We start from the raw sequence: 14185 nt of genomic DNA on the forward strand, positions 1-14185 counted from the left end.
CGGATTTACAGATCTCACAGAACACGGCTATCAGTAATTCTGAAGGAGATGTCCATACATCTGGTCTTGCTTCCTTTGTAGTTTGGAGAAGTTAAGGAAGTCTCTAATACACAGTCTGAATTTATTTCCTAAAATTTACTTTAGTTTGTCATTATAGATAACTTGAACAGGAGCATCATATACAGCACTGTTTATGTAGAGTTTCACACAACGGCCTTTCACATTTTTGTCCTCCTTTTCTAAGGAATGAGTATCCACTCAAGTGTAATACTGAAGTTATTTGCTTGCAGTTAACTAACTTAGTTGGCTCTGTTCAACATCACCAGAAGTTAAAAGGCAGATGGGCAAAAGCTGGCTGATTTGGAAGTGACTGGAGAATGGTTAGCCTTAAATCAACACAGGTGATTTCATCATCTGATAGTGTGACAAAATTTAAATGATAAAACAGTAGTTTTATGAGGTACTGAAGTCTCCTTATTTCATCGTAGGGCAAACATGAACCAAATGATCTCCTTACAGTTCTGTATTCTGAATAGAACATACTGAAAAGTTGCTGTTAATACAAAGTGACTTCTAGTGTAAACAGGACAGATTGTGGTGGTTGCAGCATGTAGCTGTAAACAAACTGCTTTCTGCAAATGTTCACTCTGCTACTTCCTAACAGCTTGACACTGATTATCATTATATGGAAAGCATATACAAATATTGGCTGCAGTTACCACGATCCCTTCTTATTTTCATGGTTATTGGCGTAAAACTATGCTTAAGTATGAAACCTGACAAATAGTGTATCCTTTGCTTGCTCTTTTTTACTCTCCTTTTGGCATCTTGAGAACAACAGTAGTGCAATTCAAAGTATTTATGCACAGTCAGACAATTCACAATTCGAAGTATTTATTCACAATTGAGTAAGTTTATCTGTAATTATGAAGTGTTTTGGATGAGTCATATTTATATGATACGTGAAGTAACAGTATAAGGATCATGAAAGTATAACTGTCAGTACTCTCATCAATATGGAAACCACTTTCAAGGGATACATAGTACTTTTTTGCCAGGTATAAAAACAGAATTTTAAAAGGGACTTTTTAATGGTCAACAGAAGCAGTTGCTTGAGCAGAGGAAGTGTAATTGCTGTTGTTTTGTGGGAGGTATGGGGTATGGTGAACTGCTACATAACTCCAGCTTAGCTTTTTGCCTTCTTAATTCACATAAGTCACATTTGAAATTCTCCAACTTCATAGAATTACTTACTGTTGCAGAGACCTTCCTCTTACATTGTGTCTGGGGATTCCACTGCTCGTGGAGTTTCAAGCAATTCAGCTCACTAATGAGGGATATATGCATAGGTTTATATATTTATATATATTTTTTTCTGTAGTAGAATCTCTCTTGGGTGTTGTTTATGACAAATGAAAAGGCTTCATCAAGCTGGGGATCTTAGTGTTTGTGAAGTTAATTTACTGTTCAGTTAGTGCTATTTTACAATGTTTATAGTATGCTATACTATACTTAGCTTAGCAGAGCTAAGATATCCAAAACCTTGAAGGCTGTATTTAGTTTAGTGTTGTACTTTTTATCGTTTATATTCATCTTTACTCCTTATATATTTTCTAACATAAAATCAGGTTGCGTGACTTAGAAAGTATTAATAAATCTCTGAAGTACTACAAAGATACTTACAATTCATTGGACACTTGGATTCAACAAGTGGAAGATACTCAGCGAAAGATTCAAGAAATTCATCCTGAAAATAGCAAAGCACTGGCTAAACAGCTGAACCAGCATAAGGTACAGAAGGGATCTCATTGTAGGAATTTGCTGCTGTGATGACTGGAGAAGAGTTAAAATATCAGTTGAACCCAATGATGTCAGTCTTATTTCTTGAAATGAGGTGCTTATATCCCTCAGCCTTTATTGTAAAAATCCAAATCATCAGCAGCTTTTATATTTTCGTGTTCATATATGTTATGTGCAGCTAACATTTTTAATATATCACTCATTAATTATTACTATTTTATAGACTAGTTTCGGTCCTCAGATTTGCAAACATAAAACCTTAGAGACTGCCTAAAAGTACTGACTCATCACCTCATTTTTTTATTTAGTGCTACTCTTGGTAATTATAGACATAGAAATATATTTATAACAATAATGTATTTATATAACAAAATATTTTCATGTAACAAATTACATGTGTGAAATGGTATAACCCTAATTTCTTTCTGAGCTTTGCTCACCAGGTATTAAGCCTGGCAGGATTTTTTCCACTACTTTTGTACTGTAAACCAAGCAAAACCAGGAAATGGGCTTGAGCTTACAATTACTTGTACACATGTGGAAATCTGTGTATTATGTAATTTGATGTTGTTAGATAAAATAGAAATGCTAATAACAACAGCCATAAGAATAGAATCACTTTTTAAGATGAAGATGTAGATTCATATTTTACAGATGCTGGTTTCTGAGATTGAGATGAAACAAAGCAAAATAGATGAATGCCAGAAATATGCAGAACAGTACTCAGCGGCTGTGAAGGTAATAAATACTGGTATACCTAGAATCCTTTTGTTTGTGTTGGTATCTGATGGAATGCTGACCATTTTGTGTATTTTATGTTTTTTTATAGGACTACGAGTTGCAGACTATGACATACAGAGCTATGGTTGACTCCCAACAAAAATCTCCAGTGAAACGTCGAAGAATGCAAAGCTCATCAGACTTCATTATTCAAGAGGTAAACAGATTTCTTATGATAGGAGAACTTGAAGCATCTTTGCTTTAAACTGAGTAAACAAAAGAATGGGATTTAGGATTTATTAATTAGTAAAACGAAATTGGAATCAAAGTCGGGACAGGTTCTAGAAAAGTATCACTTCTTAAAAGGTTAATTCTAGGCAGTTGTCTTTTTACATTATGTGGCATTCAGTGTGAGTGTTTCACTCTTGCTGCTCTCCCGTTTTGTTTCTCTGCAGTTCATGGATTTACGGACTCGTTATACTGCCTTAGTGACCCTGATGACGCAGTACATAAAGTTTGCAGGTGATTCTCTGAAAAGACTGGAAGAAGAAGAGGTAGGTCATCTGCTAAAAGGCAACCAAACAAAAAGAATAGCTAAGCAAATGAAGAGCAATCTGTCTGCTGGAATTATTCACAAAGTTAGCAGCAGATACGAAAGACCAAATTCCTTATATACTGTGCTCTATACAGTAATGTAGGAGTATTAAATTACAACATTCAGATAAGCAAAACCATATCATCCCTACGTTTTACCAGTTCTGCCAGCTGTAAGGATCATATGAATCACTAATTTCTGCTGGAGATGCAGTTACATACCGTACATTTTAATACTGCAGTATTTTAGGGCTCGATCTTTGAGATATTTGCAGACATTAAGCTGAGTATGCATTCTGGTCCACTTACAACATATAAAGGAGCCCATTAAACGGGGAGATGTAGTGTCCTCTCAAATAATTTATTTTTTTGACGTGTTTAGATTTTTTTCCTTCTACCTTTCTACTGTATTGGTTCCTTAGGGTCAAACAGAATTTTATTCATGTTTAGTGATGAATCTTGTTAACAAGTGTAGGTTACTGAAATTAAACAGATAAATTACTCTTCATTCTTGCTGCAGAAATACCATTCCAAATATTTGAGAAAAAAAATCAAATTTTTCACTTTCTTCATACATCTGTTTCTCTCGGAAAGCAATTTAGCTCCTTAAGGGCTATAGGGTTTTAATATACTCTATACACTTCAAATCTCTAAAGTAAAGCCCATGTTATACTGTAATTAATTGTGCCCATATATAATCTGGGCCTGTGTAACTTAGATAAAATTGGAAAACATTCAAAAGTATAAATTTTAATGTTGTTACAGACGAAAACAACAGAGTTCTTAAAGCAATTTGACGTAATTCTGGTGCTGGTTTTGTTTTTATAGCCCTTCTGGCTTTTGAATACCTTTGAACAAACCATTAATGCTAAGAGAATGCATCTTTGTACATCATTAAAGTGGTGGAGCATGCAAATGGAAATAGATAAGCTTCTTGATAGGTAGTCACTATAACTGAGTATTTAGCCTAACTAACAATACTAACTTTATCATGGATAAAAAGTGAAACAAGAATTCAAATGGGGACCAGGAATCCTGTGAATGCTGATAGGCTTCATGTTCCTCAAGAACAAATGGAATCTTTTAAACCCTTCTGAGTCTCCATCTGCTCTGAATCCCCAGGACTGCTTTTTTTCTTTTGGAAATCAAACATTCTCCATCCAAACCCTGTCCTGCTCCTGAATTCTCCTAAATTTCTGATAGCTTCTTCGAAGATAACCTAAATAGGTTTCAAAAGAGGAACAATAGTATGTTTTCCTGGGATAAGACCTATGAAATCTGTGGTTGTTCGAAGATTTTCTTTCATGACAGTCTTTCTTCTTAACTCTCGGTAATGGCATTAAGAATGCACAGAATGAAGAAAATTAAGATCCTTTCCATGATATCTCTGTTTAATCCATGTTACTGTCACGCTCAGAGCTTACCAGATGACAATGAACTCCAGCAACCTGTGAAGTCAACTGAAGTCTTTGAATGGTTGGCGTGTAATGAAGCAGTTGAATTAAGAGAGGAAAATGCACCTAATGAAAGCATGATGGATGTGGAATATATGCAAAAAGATAACTCTTCAGATAGAGCTAAACAAACAGAAAATACACTGGACATTCACAGAAGAAAATTACACAGAGATGATAAAATCAAAATCGATAGAACATTAAAAAAAGATGTAAATCTCAATCAAGAAAGTAGCATTAGTGGCAACAGAGAAAATAAGCTACATACAGAGGAAGATAATGTAATGGTTTTTGGTAATCAAAGTAAAGAAGATAAAAATGATAGAAAAGATTCCTTTGTTTCAGCTGAGATCTCTCTGAGTGCAAATAATTATCCTGGTGAAAGGTTAAGTCAGGAACTCGTTAATGGAGAGAGACAGAAAATAGAGGGAGTGTCAAAAAAAATATCTGAAGTGGAAATAATACATGAAAATAAAGAAAAAAGTTGTTCAAGAAAGGCAGGGAGCAGTGTTCCAGCAAAGGGAGGATATGAGATGCAATCAGAAACTAATTTTGAGCTAACAATGAAGAAAGATGAAGTTATTACAAAAACTGGAGATCATGCCCAGAGTACCAGCCCTCACAAACAGCAACATTTTTCAACAGAAACATTTTTTGAATGTCAGAGTAAAGAACATTGCTTTACAGAAAGTAGTAGCAACAATACCACGAACTCTAAAGGCAAAGAGTTTCAAGTATGTGATGAAGAAGGTGACTCTTTATCAGGTCTAAGGGATGCAGTACCTTTAGAGAAAGTTGCATCTACTTTCAGAGAACTGGGAGTGCACAATGGAAGTGAAAAAATGAAATTAAGTCTGCAGTCTGTGAGCAACCCAGGTATTTCTGGTAGTGTTGAAAGGGACACAAACAAACTGCACAGAACATCTCTGGGTAAAAGTTACTTCACAAAACAAAATGAAGCCGTAGAAAAATCAAATCTAAATCAAAATGAAGCCAGGAGTACAACACGAGAAATTTTGGCTTTTTCTTCAGGAAATATTTCAGAGAATCAGCATGCAACAAAAGTTTCTCAATCTAATCAACCAGTGGAGAGCGATCCAAGTTTCGGTATAGAATTGTTGAGAAATGCAGGTGATTTATATTCCCTCTCAGAAATGATTTCTGGAGGAGATAATTATTTTCCATTTTCAGAACACGGATTAGCAAAAAAGATTTTGAGTCACAAGGAGGAAGTAAGTGAGAGGAAAATACCGCAGGGTAAAAATTATGGTTTGGACAACATAAATATAAGCAAGAAGAAACTGAGTGGAGAGGACAAGTTAGAACAGGATCAGAAATGTAAAGATTTATTGCTAGTAGCAGAATTGGACAGTAAGGATAAAGGTCCTAGCATAAAGGTACCTGGAAAAACCACTGAACTACAGAAAACATTCTGTGAAAACCCAGGAAACAAAAACTCACTTGAAAGAAGAAGGGAGACAAAGATAAAAGACAGTGGTAATGAAGATAAAAGGAGCACAACTGTAACTGAGGTAGAGTTTTTATGCAATGCAAACAGAGAAGTTAAATTAAGAATGATTCTAAACCAATCCAAATCAACATTTGAATCTCAAAATATGTCAAGGTCAAGTGATTTAAAGTTGATTCAATATAATGTAAACAATGCATATACTAATGATATACTAATTACTGTGCATTTTGATATATTTTTTTTTGTTTTCATAAATTTAGCCATATGTTCATTTTATATTATTCTGTAATTGTTATCCTCTTCTCCACCCAGCTGATGCTCAGCCATGCCAGTTAGAGATAATGTAAGCTAACAAGATTTAATTTGGGACTGATCTGTATTTTCAATTTGTTTCAAGCATAATGCATTAGGTTTAGTGCCTACAAGAGCATAAAATGAGATAGGATAAGAAATCATTGTAAATGTTTTGTGTTGGCGAGGATATGTTCAAAATTGTCCGTGTGGAGGGTCAGGGAAAATACAGAGTGAAATTGAAGAAGCTGCCTTTGCATTAGCCTTTTTGGAATTTAGTTTCATATATCATGTGAAGAATCAGGTAAATGTGGTAAATTTGAACTAAAACATTTTGTTTATTTGAAAACATTGCAATAATTTCCTTCCATGCCATATCTGTACGATCATAGGAGTATGGTTATGTTCTTACCTCATAATAGCTCACATTGGGTACCTAATGCCATAATTGTGCTAATGAAGGTGAGGTATATATGGTTTCAACTATAGTCTTACGCATTGCTTCTAAGAGTTTGCCTTCTAAGAGTTTGAGTAAGAGTAAGAGTTCTATTGCTTCTAAGAGTTTGCCAACATATGGAGACTACTACCTGTTTTTCACTAGGATTTTTCTAATTACCATGCTCCTAGTCCCCCAGCTGAGACAGTGGATGTGTTGAGACTGTGGAGCACAGTACAGAACACAGATGTACTGGGGGATAGTTCTCTTCATGGTTATGATGCATCTTGACTCTAGTTCTAAATTCTGTTTCTTTTCTTGGAGATTTCCAGACTTCTTGTGAGTTACTTTTGCTTGTGAGCATAAAAAGCTTCCTTCGTTTCCTGCTGTACTGATCCAAAAGCGGTAGTTTCTGCTTGGGAATTCTTGTGCATAGTGTTTGGCTCACTGTTTACTCTACATATTTGTTTGGAGAAAAAGCGTATGCAAGCTGTTTGACTCTGCTAATCACTAAGAGGCATCTGACTGAAGTGAGAGGCTTCAGGACTTCTTCGTTATGCGGATGTCTTTATGAAGGGTTTCATATTTGGCTAATGGTAACTTCCTGAAGCTTACTGTATCAAGAGAAGGTGATGGTGGTAGGAACTGCTAATCCTACTTTCTGGACATACCATAAAATATGAGTAAGTATTTACCACTTTGCTTTTAAAAGAGCTTAATGTTTCATACGCCGTATTAGAAAAACTACTAATAGAAATAACTTGTCTTATTTTTCTACAGATGTTAAGGAAGGAGGAGGCATCAGTACGGCAGGCTTATTCAGATTTAATGGCACAGCAAAATAGCACGACTGATGAGAACAGAAAGCTCATTGGAAAGGTAAAAGCACTTGAGGAGATGTTGGAGGATATGAAGAAACAAAAATTCCAAGTGGAACAGGAGCTCCCCAAACTGAGGGAAGCTGCAGAAAATGAGCGGAAAAAGCAGCAAAAGGATATGGAAGAGATCTGTCTTCAGAAGACCAAGGCTGAGCAAGAGGCAAAGCAGTGTCGTGTAGATCTAGAGAGCATTGAGAAAGAGAAAGCAGATGCAAAGCAGGAGTTGGAGTGTGTAAGGCAGCTCATTTTTCAGGCAGAGACTCAAAGAAGTATACTGGAAGAAAACCTCCGGGCTTTTCGAAACCAAATAGAAGAAAGTACCTTTACCAGAAGAAACCTTGAAGAACATCTGAGAAGAAAGGATACTAATCTTCATGATTTAGAGCAACAAAAAAAATCCCTTATGCAGGAGCTGAAGAAAAAAACAGAAGGAGAAGAGAAACTTATGAAACTGATAAAGCAAATGGAGCAAGATCTTGAATGTAAAGGGAATCTATCAGAAATAAAGCTGAAAGAAAAAGAGAAAACTGAAGCCAGAAGGAAGGTTGCTGAAGGCAGGTACTCTGTAACTAGAGAAACTTCCCTGCCAACTTACACAGCTGGGCAAAGCAGCCAGTGTAAGACTGATTCTGAAATTACAAGTTTCCAGAAGAAACAAGAAGCAAAAATAGTAGAAGAACTAAAGCAGAAGGTGGATGAACTAAATCTTGCTAACAAGAAAGCTGATAAAACTATTAAAGATCTCAAATATGAACTGAATGAAATTGAGCTTCAAAAATCATCAACAGAAGAAAAGTCTCGTTTATTAAAAGAAAAATTAGATGAAGTCAATAGTGAACTTAAATGCCTAAAAATTAAGTTGGAGGAAAAAGACCAAGTAGAGCAGGGATATTTGCAACAGTTGAAAGAACTGGACAAGCAGTTACATAGAACTACAGGTAAAGCTGAAGAGGTGATGCAGGAAGCTATAGATCTTAAGAAAATTAAGATGAACTATCAAGAGGAGCTGAAATCTGTTCATCAGGAAAAGACACAGCTAAAAAGAGAAGTAGAGGAATTAACTAGATCACAGGCAAAAACTGAAATCACTATCAAACATCTAAATTCACAAATCAGTTCTCTTCAAAAGGAGAAGCTAGCAGCTGAGCACAGAACACAGTCATGCAAAGGAGAAGCAAGTAATCTTCAGGACAAATATAAGAAAATACAGGAAGAATTGCTACAGAAAACAAAAGTAGAAATAGAGTACCAGCACGAAATCCAGATGCTGAAGAATGAATTGGCCAAAAGTAATCAGGTGTCAGAAACATTGAAACGAAAGATAGAGGACCTTAATAAATGGAACACTGAAACAAAACTACTGATGAAGCAAATTCAATCCGAGTCCGAGAAGATGACTTTGGAAAAACAAAGTATTCAGAGGAAAAATGATGCATTAAAAACCCTAGCAGATGGTTTCAAAGAGCAACTGCGTACAACAAATGAACAATTGCACAAGCAAACAATAATGGAGCAAGAATTCCTATGTAAAATCAAAAGTCTAGAAGATGATCTAGCAAAAACAAAAGATTTAGCTAGTGAATATAAACAAAAATGTGATAAACAAAGTGCTTCCACCCTAACCATTGACCTGGAGATTAAAAATCTAAATGCCCAAATGTGTGCTCTAACTACAGAAAAGAAAGTGAGTGAACAGAAAATACAACTACAGGAAGTTCATATACAAGAACTAAGTAGTAAATTAAAAAAACTACAGGATGAACTCCACCAGAAGACTCTGGATGAACAAATGGCACGCAAGAAAATGATTCTGTTTCAGGAAGAATCAATCAAGTTTAAACACTCTGCAGAGGAATTTAGGAAAAAAGTGGAAAAATTACTGGAATCCCATAGCAACACAGAAAAGGACATTTCTGGCATAAAACTAGAGTGTGTTGCTCTTCAGCAGGAAAAGCATATGGCTGAGGAAAACATCATGTTGTACAAAATACAGATTGAAGATCTGCAAGAAAGGCTTAAAAAATGTCATGAACAACTGCAGCAAGGGAAGCATGCTGAAATGGACTATCACCAGAAGTGCAGGAAACTTGAGGAAGAGTTGGAAGTGCAGAAGCGCTTGGTTGAGGGCTTGAAACAGAAAATGGACTTGCAGGTCAAGGAGAGTGAACACAGATTTCTTTTGTTTCAGAATGAAGTTCAGCAAAATAATAAATTCAAAGATTGTGGATTTAACTTGAGCTGTGAGAGAAGAGGGAATTACTTGAATGACACCTCAGCTAGAGAATTTGAGCAACTTCTTCCACATGCAAAACCTCATTCACCTTTGTTCAGGCAGAAACAGGAGAGGTCAGGCTTTACGACTGGTCAAATAGAAGAAAATACACTGTACGTGAGTGCTGATGATACGATACCAAAGGAGGTGCAGTTCCAGATGTCGAGAATAAACCAATCACTAGAAGACGGAAACCCACAATCTTTTACAGAGTTTGTTTCTCAAACAAGTACGCAGTTCCAGATTACTTTTGATAAAGCAAGTGAAATCAGTGGAACATCTGAAAGAGACAAAGTAAGAAACAGGAACCTACACAGTTCCAGACAAACTGTTAGGCCTGGAGAAGACATGAAACATGAATTAGGATTAGTAAAACTGCATCCCTTGGAGGTATACACTACATTTTGTGAGGGTTTGCCTTCCTAATACTGTTTTTTTACTACTCTATTTCATTTTTTTTTTAGTTATGCTTTGCACTATTCTGTATTCTCTGTCATGTTTCATATGTTATTGCCTTGGTGAAGGGTACCCCGTCATTTTCACATTACACAAGCTTTTCATTAAATCTTTGTGGCAGGCTCGTTAGTATCTATGAAACACTTTATTTTTCATGCCTTGTTGGAAATAGGAATTCACATACACCGTTCTATCGTTACTGGTCAAAATGAGCTTTGATTAACAGTGATAAGTTCACATATTAACAACAAGTGTTGCTTAGTCTATTCCTATTCTGGTTGTTGAATAAATATTTGAAACAGTGAATGCATTTTAAAACTCTAGCTACCTATATTTCTGTACTGTCCGATGCTAATAGCAGCTTCCCTTTCCAACATACTCAAGTTCTCCCTTTTTTGCTCTGGTGGTGGATTTAGGAGTGAATTATGTACAGCATAGTTCTGCAGATCTGTTTCTCACTGTGCAAAATTCCTATTTACAGATAGTGAAGAACAAGCAGTATGACATGCATGTTGAAGTTACAACATTAAAACAAGAAAATGACAAGACTTTTGGTTACGAAGACAGAATGTTTGAGGGATACAAAACATCTGATGGGTTTAGGAGAGAAGACTTTGCAAAGATGAATTCTTTCTTAGGGGAAGAGATTTTGAGAACTGCTGATGATACTCAGTTGGAATATTTTACAGAGGAGTATGATGATATTAAATTTGAAGGTCTCCGACATGATGTGACTGCCAGACAGTTGGCTGAAGTTAAACTTTTAGACAGGCTTACAATGGAGGAGCTCCGTGCAGGGCAGAAAACTATTAATGAGGTTCAGAAAAGTCTTGAGAAATTTTTAACTAAACCTACAGCTATAGCTGGGCTGTACCTTGAATCCAGCAAAGAAATAATCTCTTTTGCTTTAGCAGCAAAGAAAAGAATCATAGGGAAAGCATTGGCATTAGCATTTTTAGAGGCCCAAGCAGCTACTGGTTTCATCATTGATCCTACAACAGGTCAGAAATTCTCTGTTGATGATTCATTTGCTAGGGGGCTGGCTGATAATGAATTCAAGAGTAGACTGCAGGAGGCAGAGAAAGCTGTTTTGGGTTATTGCTGTTCTGGTAAAGTGGTATCTGTGTATCAGGCTATGGAAGCTCGACTTCTAGAAAGACAAAAAGGTAAAAATATCCTTGAAGCTCAAATTGCAAGTGGGGGGGTCATTGATCCTATAAGAAGTGTTCGTGTACCTCCGGAAACTGCAGTGCAGCTTGGCTTGCTTAGTAACACAGTTTTAAAGTTTTTGCATGAGCCCTCTAGTAATGCAAAATGCTTTCACAATCCAAATAACAGGAAAGCTATGTACTACTGTGATTTGCTGAAAATGTCTTTGTTCAGTGTAAGCAGTAAATGTTTTCTGCTTCCAGTTGGTGAAAGGAAAATAAGCAGCCCATCTGCAGAGAAAACTCATAAAATTTCTGTAGTAGACATCAAAACAGGAGCTGAAATGACTTCTTATGAGGCTTATCAGAAAAAATGTGTTGATAAAGCTACATATCTTGAGCTTTCAAAACAGGAATTTGATTGGAAGGAGTCTACATGTTTTGACTCAGATGGGAATTCTTTTCTTTTGATTACAGATCTTAAAACTGGTGTACAGTTTAATATTGAGGAGACCTTAAATCAGGGTAGAATTGACAGAGCAGTAGTTAATAAATATAAGGAGAGTTTAATCACAATTAATGAGTTTGGAGACATTTTACTTAGCAGTTCACAACCAAATAAAGATTTAAAGAGTCCTATTGCAGGATTTTGGCTTTCTGAAACCAATGAAAGAATTCCAGTTTTAAAAGCCTCGCGCAAAAACCTGGTAGATAGAGTTACTGCTCTCCGGTGTCTTGAAGCTCAGGTTAGTACAGGAGGCATAATCGATCCATTTACTGGGAAAAAGTACAGTGTTTCAGAAGCTTTGCAAAGGGAGTTAATTGATGATGGTTGTGCCAAGCAAATTCAGCAATGTGAACTAATCTTTACTGGGATCATTCACCCTGTAAGGAATACAGTTATGTCAGCTGTTGAAGCTATGAGTGTAAATGCCCTAGACAAGGAAATGGGTATGCGCTGCCTGGAGTATCAGTACCTGACTGGTGGGTTGATAGATCCAAAATCTCACTCCAGATTAACAATGGAAGATGCAATTAAGTGCGGTGTTATTGATGCTGTCACAGCTACAAAGATGAAAGATGAAAAATTGTATGTTAAAGTTATAACATGCCCCAAAACAAAGAAGAAGTTAACCTACAAAGAAGCTTTAGAGAGAGCTGTTTTTGATTGCCACACTGGACTACGATTATTAGAAGCTGCTCAGCCTATGAAAACAGGAATTTCTAGTCTATATTATGCTTCATAATGGAACAAGACTTTAGTGCTCCTTCGGGGCCTGATTTAAAGTCAATTCAAGTCAAGGAAAAGGTCTATCATTACTCTTATGAAAAGTTATAGATGGTATTGTCTACTGTAGTCATGAGTTGCTTTAAAACTAATTAGTATAAACCACTAATTAATATAAACCAATAACCTGTAATTAGCTATTCCTTTTCATAAAGTTTAAATTTTTAGGTGAACTTAGTTAAATTCATCATTTCAAAATGCAGACTGTGTTCAGGGTTTACCTGAAGGCCTTATCTGACATAACGTACATGTAGGTGTTATAAAACAGAAGTTAAACTGAGATTGGTGGAGTTACATTAGTGTGAAATATGTACATCTAGATGAGACAAGAATCAGATTTTTATATTAAAAACTGAAAAAGATTGCCCATTTTGTGAATGAAGACAGTGCAGTATTTCATACAACGCACTTCATTTAATACTAAAAATCACTTTGCAACTATAATTTATTGTACAAAGGTGAAAAAATACTATACAAGGGCTAAATCTGCAGTCCAGTAAGCACTTAATACATAAGTAGCTTTTCCCATGATAGTATCTCATTAATTTTAAAAGGCTACTCACATCACAAAATTGCATATCCAGGTTTTTTCACACTTCAGGTAACTTTTTTGATAATTTTTTTCAAAACTTTAATAGGAAAATGAATTACTATTACATATCCAATTAATAAAAATACCATTTAAATAGAATGTCTTCATTTTTACTTCTTCAAGGTCTTCATTTTATTTGTGGAAGCACTTCATTTTTACATGGAAGTGTTTAGATGTGTTTTCTAAGTACTGTTACATTTCAAACTACTAACCAGTCATGTTACTATCAAAATATATATGTATTTTTCTATGCAGAAAAAGATGAAATGTGTCAGCATTTTACTTTTATTGTCCTTGTTTCTGTAGACATAGAAGCAATGTATTCTTCCTAACAGTAATTTAGTAATCCATGTTCATAGATTATAAAATATCAGTATTCTGTGTTAGCTTTAGATATCCATACCTGAGGGTAATGCAAAGGCAGCAATTCAAAGATAGTTTATATGCAAATGTTGTTTAGATTTTATCTGCTGAGTAATGGCTGGGAAGCTATACTTTTTTTTAAAATATCAGTCATTTTATAATGAATGTACATGTGTATGATTAAGCACCATAATCATAATTACAAATCTTTTGAGGAATTATTCTCTTAGTGTGTATAATTATGTGGCATTTTTGTTCTTACATCAAAGTGTTGCAATAATGCATATGGTGATAAATAAAAAGAAATCGCTTTACGGTTATGTGATGATACTGCTATTGTGGTAGAATTGTGTTTCTATGGATGTGAATGTTAAATATTCCAACAATTTACATTTACATGTTTTTTACAATTCGTGGTGCTC

The 14185-nt window shown here is 35.5% G+C and overlaps 2 protein-coding genes across 14 annotated transcripts in view; both read left to right on the forward strand.

Annotated features, from left to right (window-relative positions):
• The window catches only part of DST (dystonin), a 296284-nt gene that overhangs the window by 167484 nt on the left and 114615 nt on the right, over window positions 1-14185 (forward strand). For 9 of the 12 annotated variants that reach the window (XM_035322491.1, XM_035322490.1, XM_035322492.1 and 6 more), the window contains 4 exons: window positions 1629-1791; window positions 2455-2538; window positions 2630-2737; window positions 2976-3074. In XM_035322491.1, coding sequence (XP_035178382.1) covers window positions 1629-1791; window positions 2455-2538; window positions 2630-2737; window positions 2976-3074 — 454 coding nt within the window. Of the gene's footprint in view, window positions 1-1628; window positions 1792-2454; window positions 2539-2629; window positions 2738-2975; window positions 3075-4531; window positions 6101-14185 lie in introns of all 12 variants that reach the window. The other 3 variants (XM_035322484.1, XM_035322486.1, XM_035322485.1) reach the window with 1 other exon arrangement.
• On the forward strand, window positions 6936-14183 carry LOC118164764 (plectin-like). 2 transcript variants are annotated; one of them, XM_035322497.1, is made up of 3 exons: window positions 6936-7449; window positions 7547-10306; window positions 10854-14183. In XM_035322497.1, exons 2-3 carry the CDS (start codon window positions 7547-7549, stop codon window positions 12765-12767), a joined length of 4674 nt encoding a protein of 1557 aa, XP_035178388.1. In that variant the 5' UTR covers window positions 6936-7449; the 3' UTR covers window positions 12768-14183. The 2 variants fall into 2 exon arrangements, with proteins under 2 accessions (XP_035178388.1, XP_035178387.1); XM_035322496.1 differs by having other exon boundaries at window positions 6936-10306.

The sequence above is a fragment of the Oxyura jamaicensis genome, chromosome 3 (genome assembly GCF_011077185.1).
Source record: "Oxyura jamaicensis isolate SHBP4307 breed ruddy duck chromosome 3, BPBGC_Ojam_1.0, whole genome shotgun sequence".
In the NCBI taxonomy this organism is placed as follows: domain Eukaryota; kingdom Metazoa; phylum Chordata; class Aves; order Anseriformes; family Anatidae; genus Oxyura; species Oxyura jamaicensis.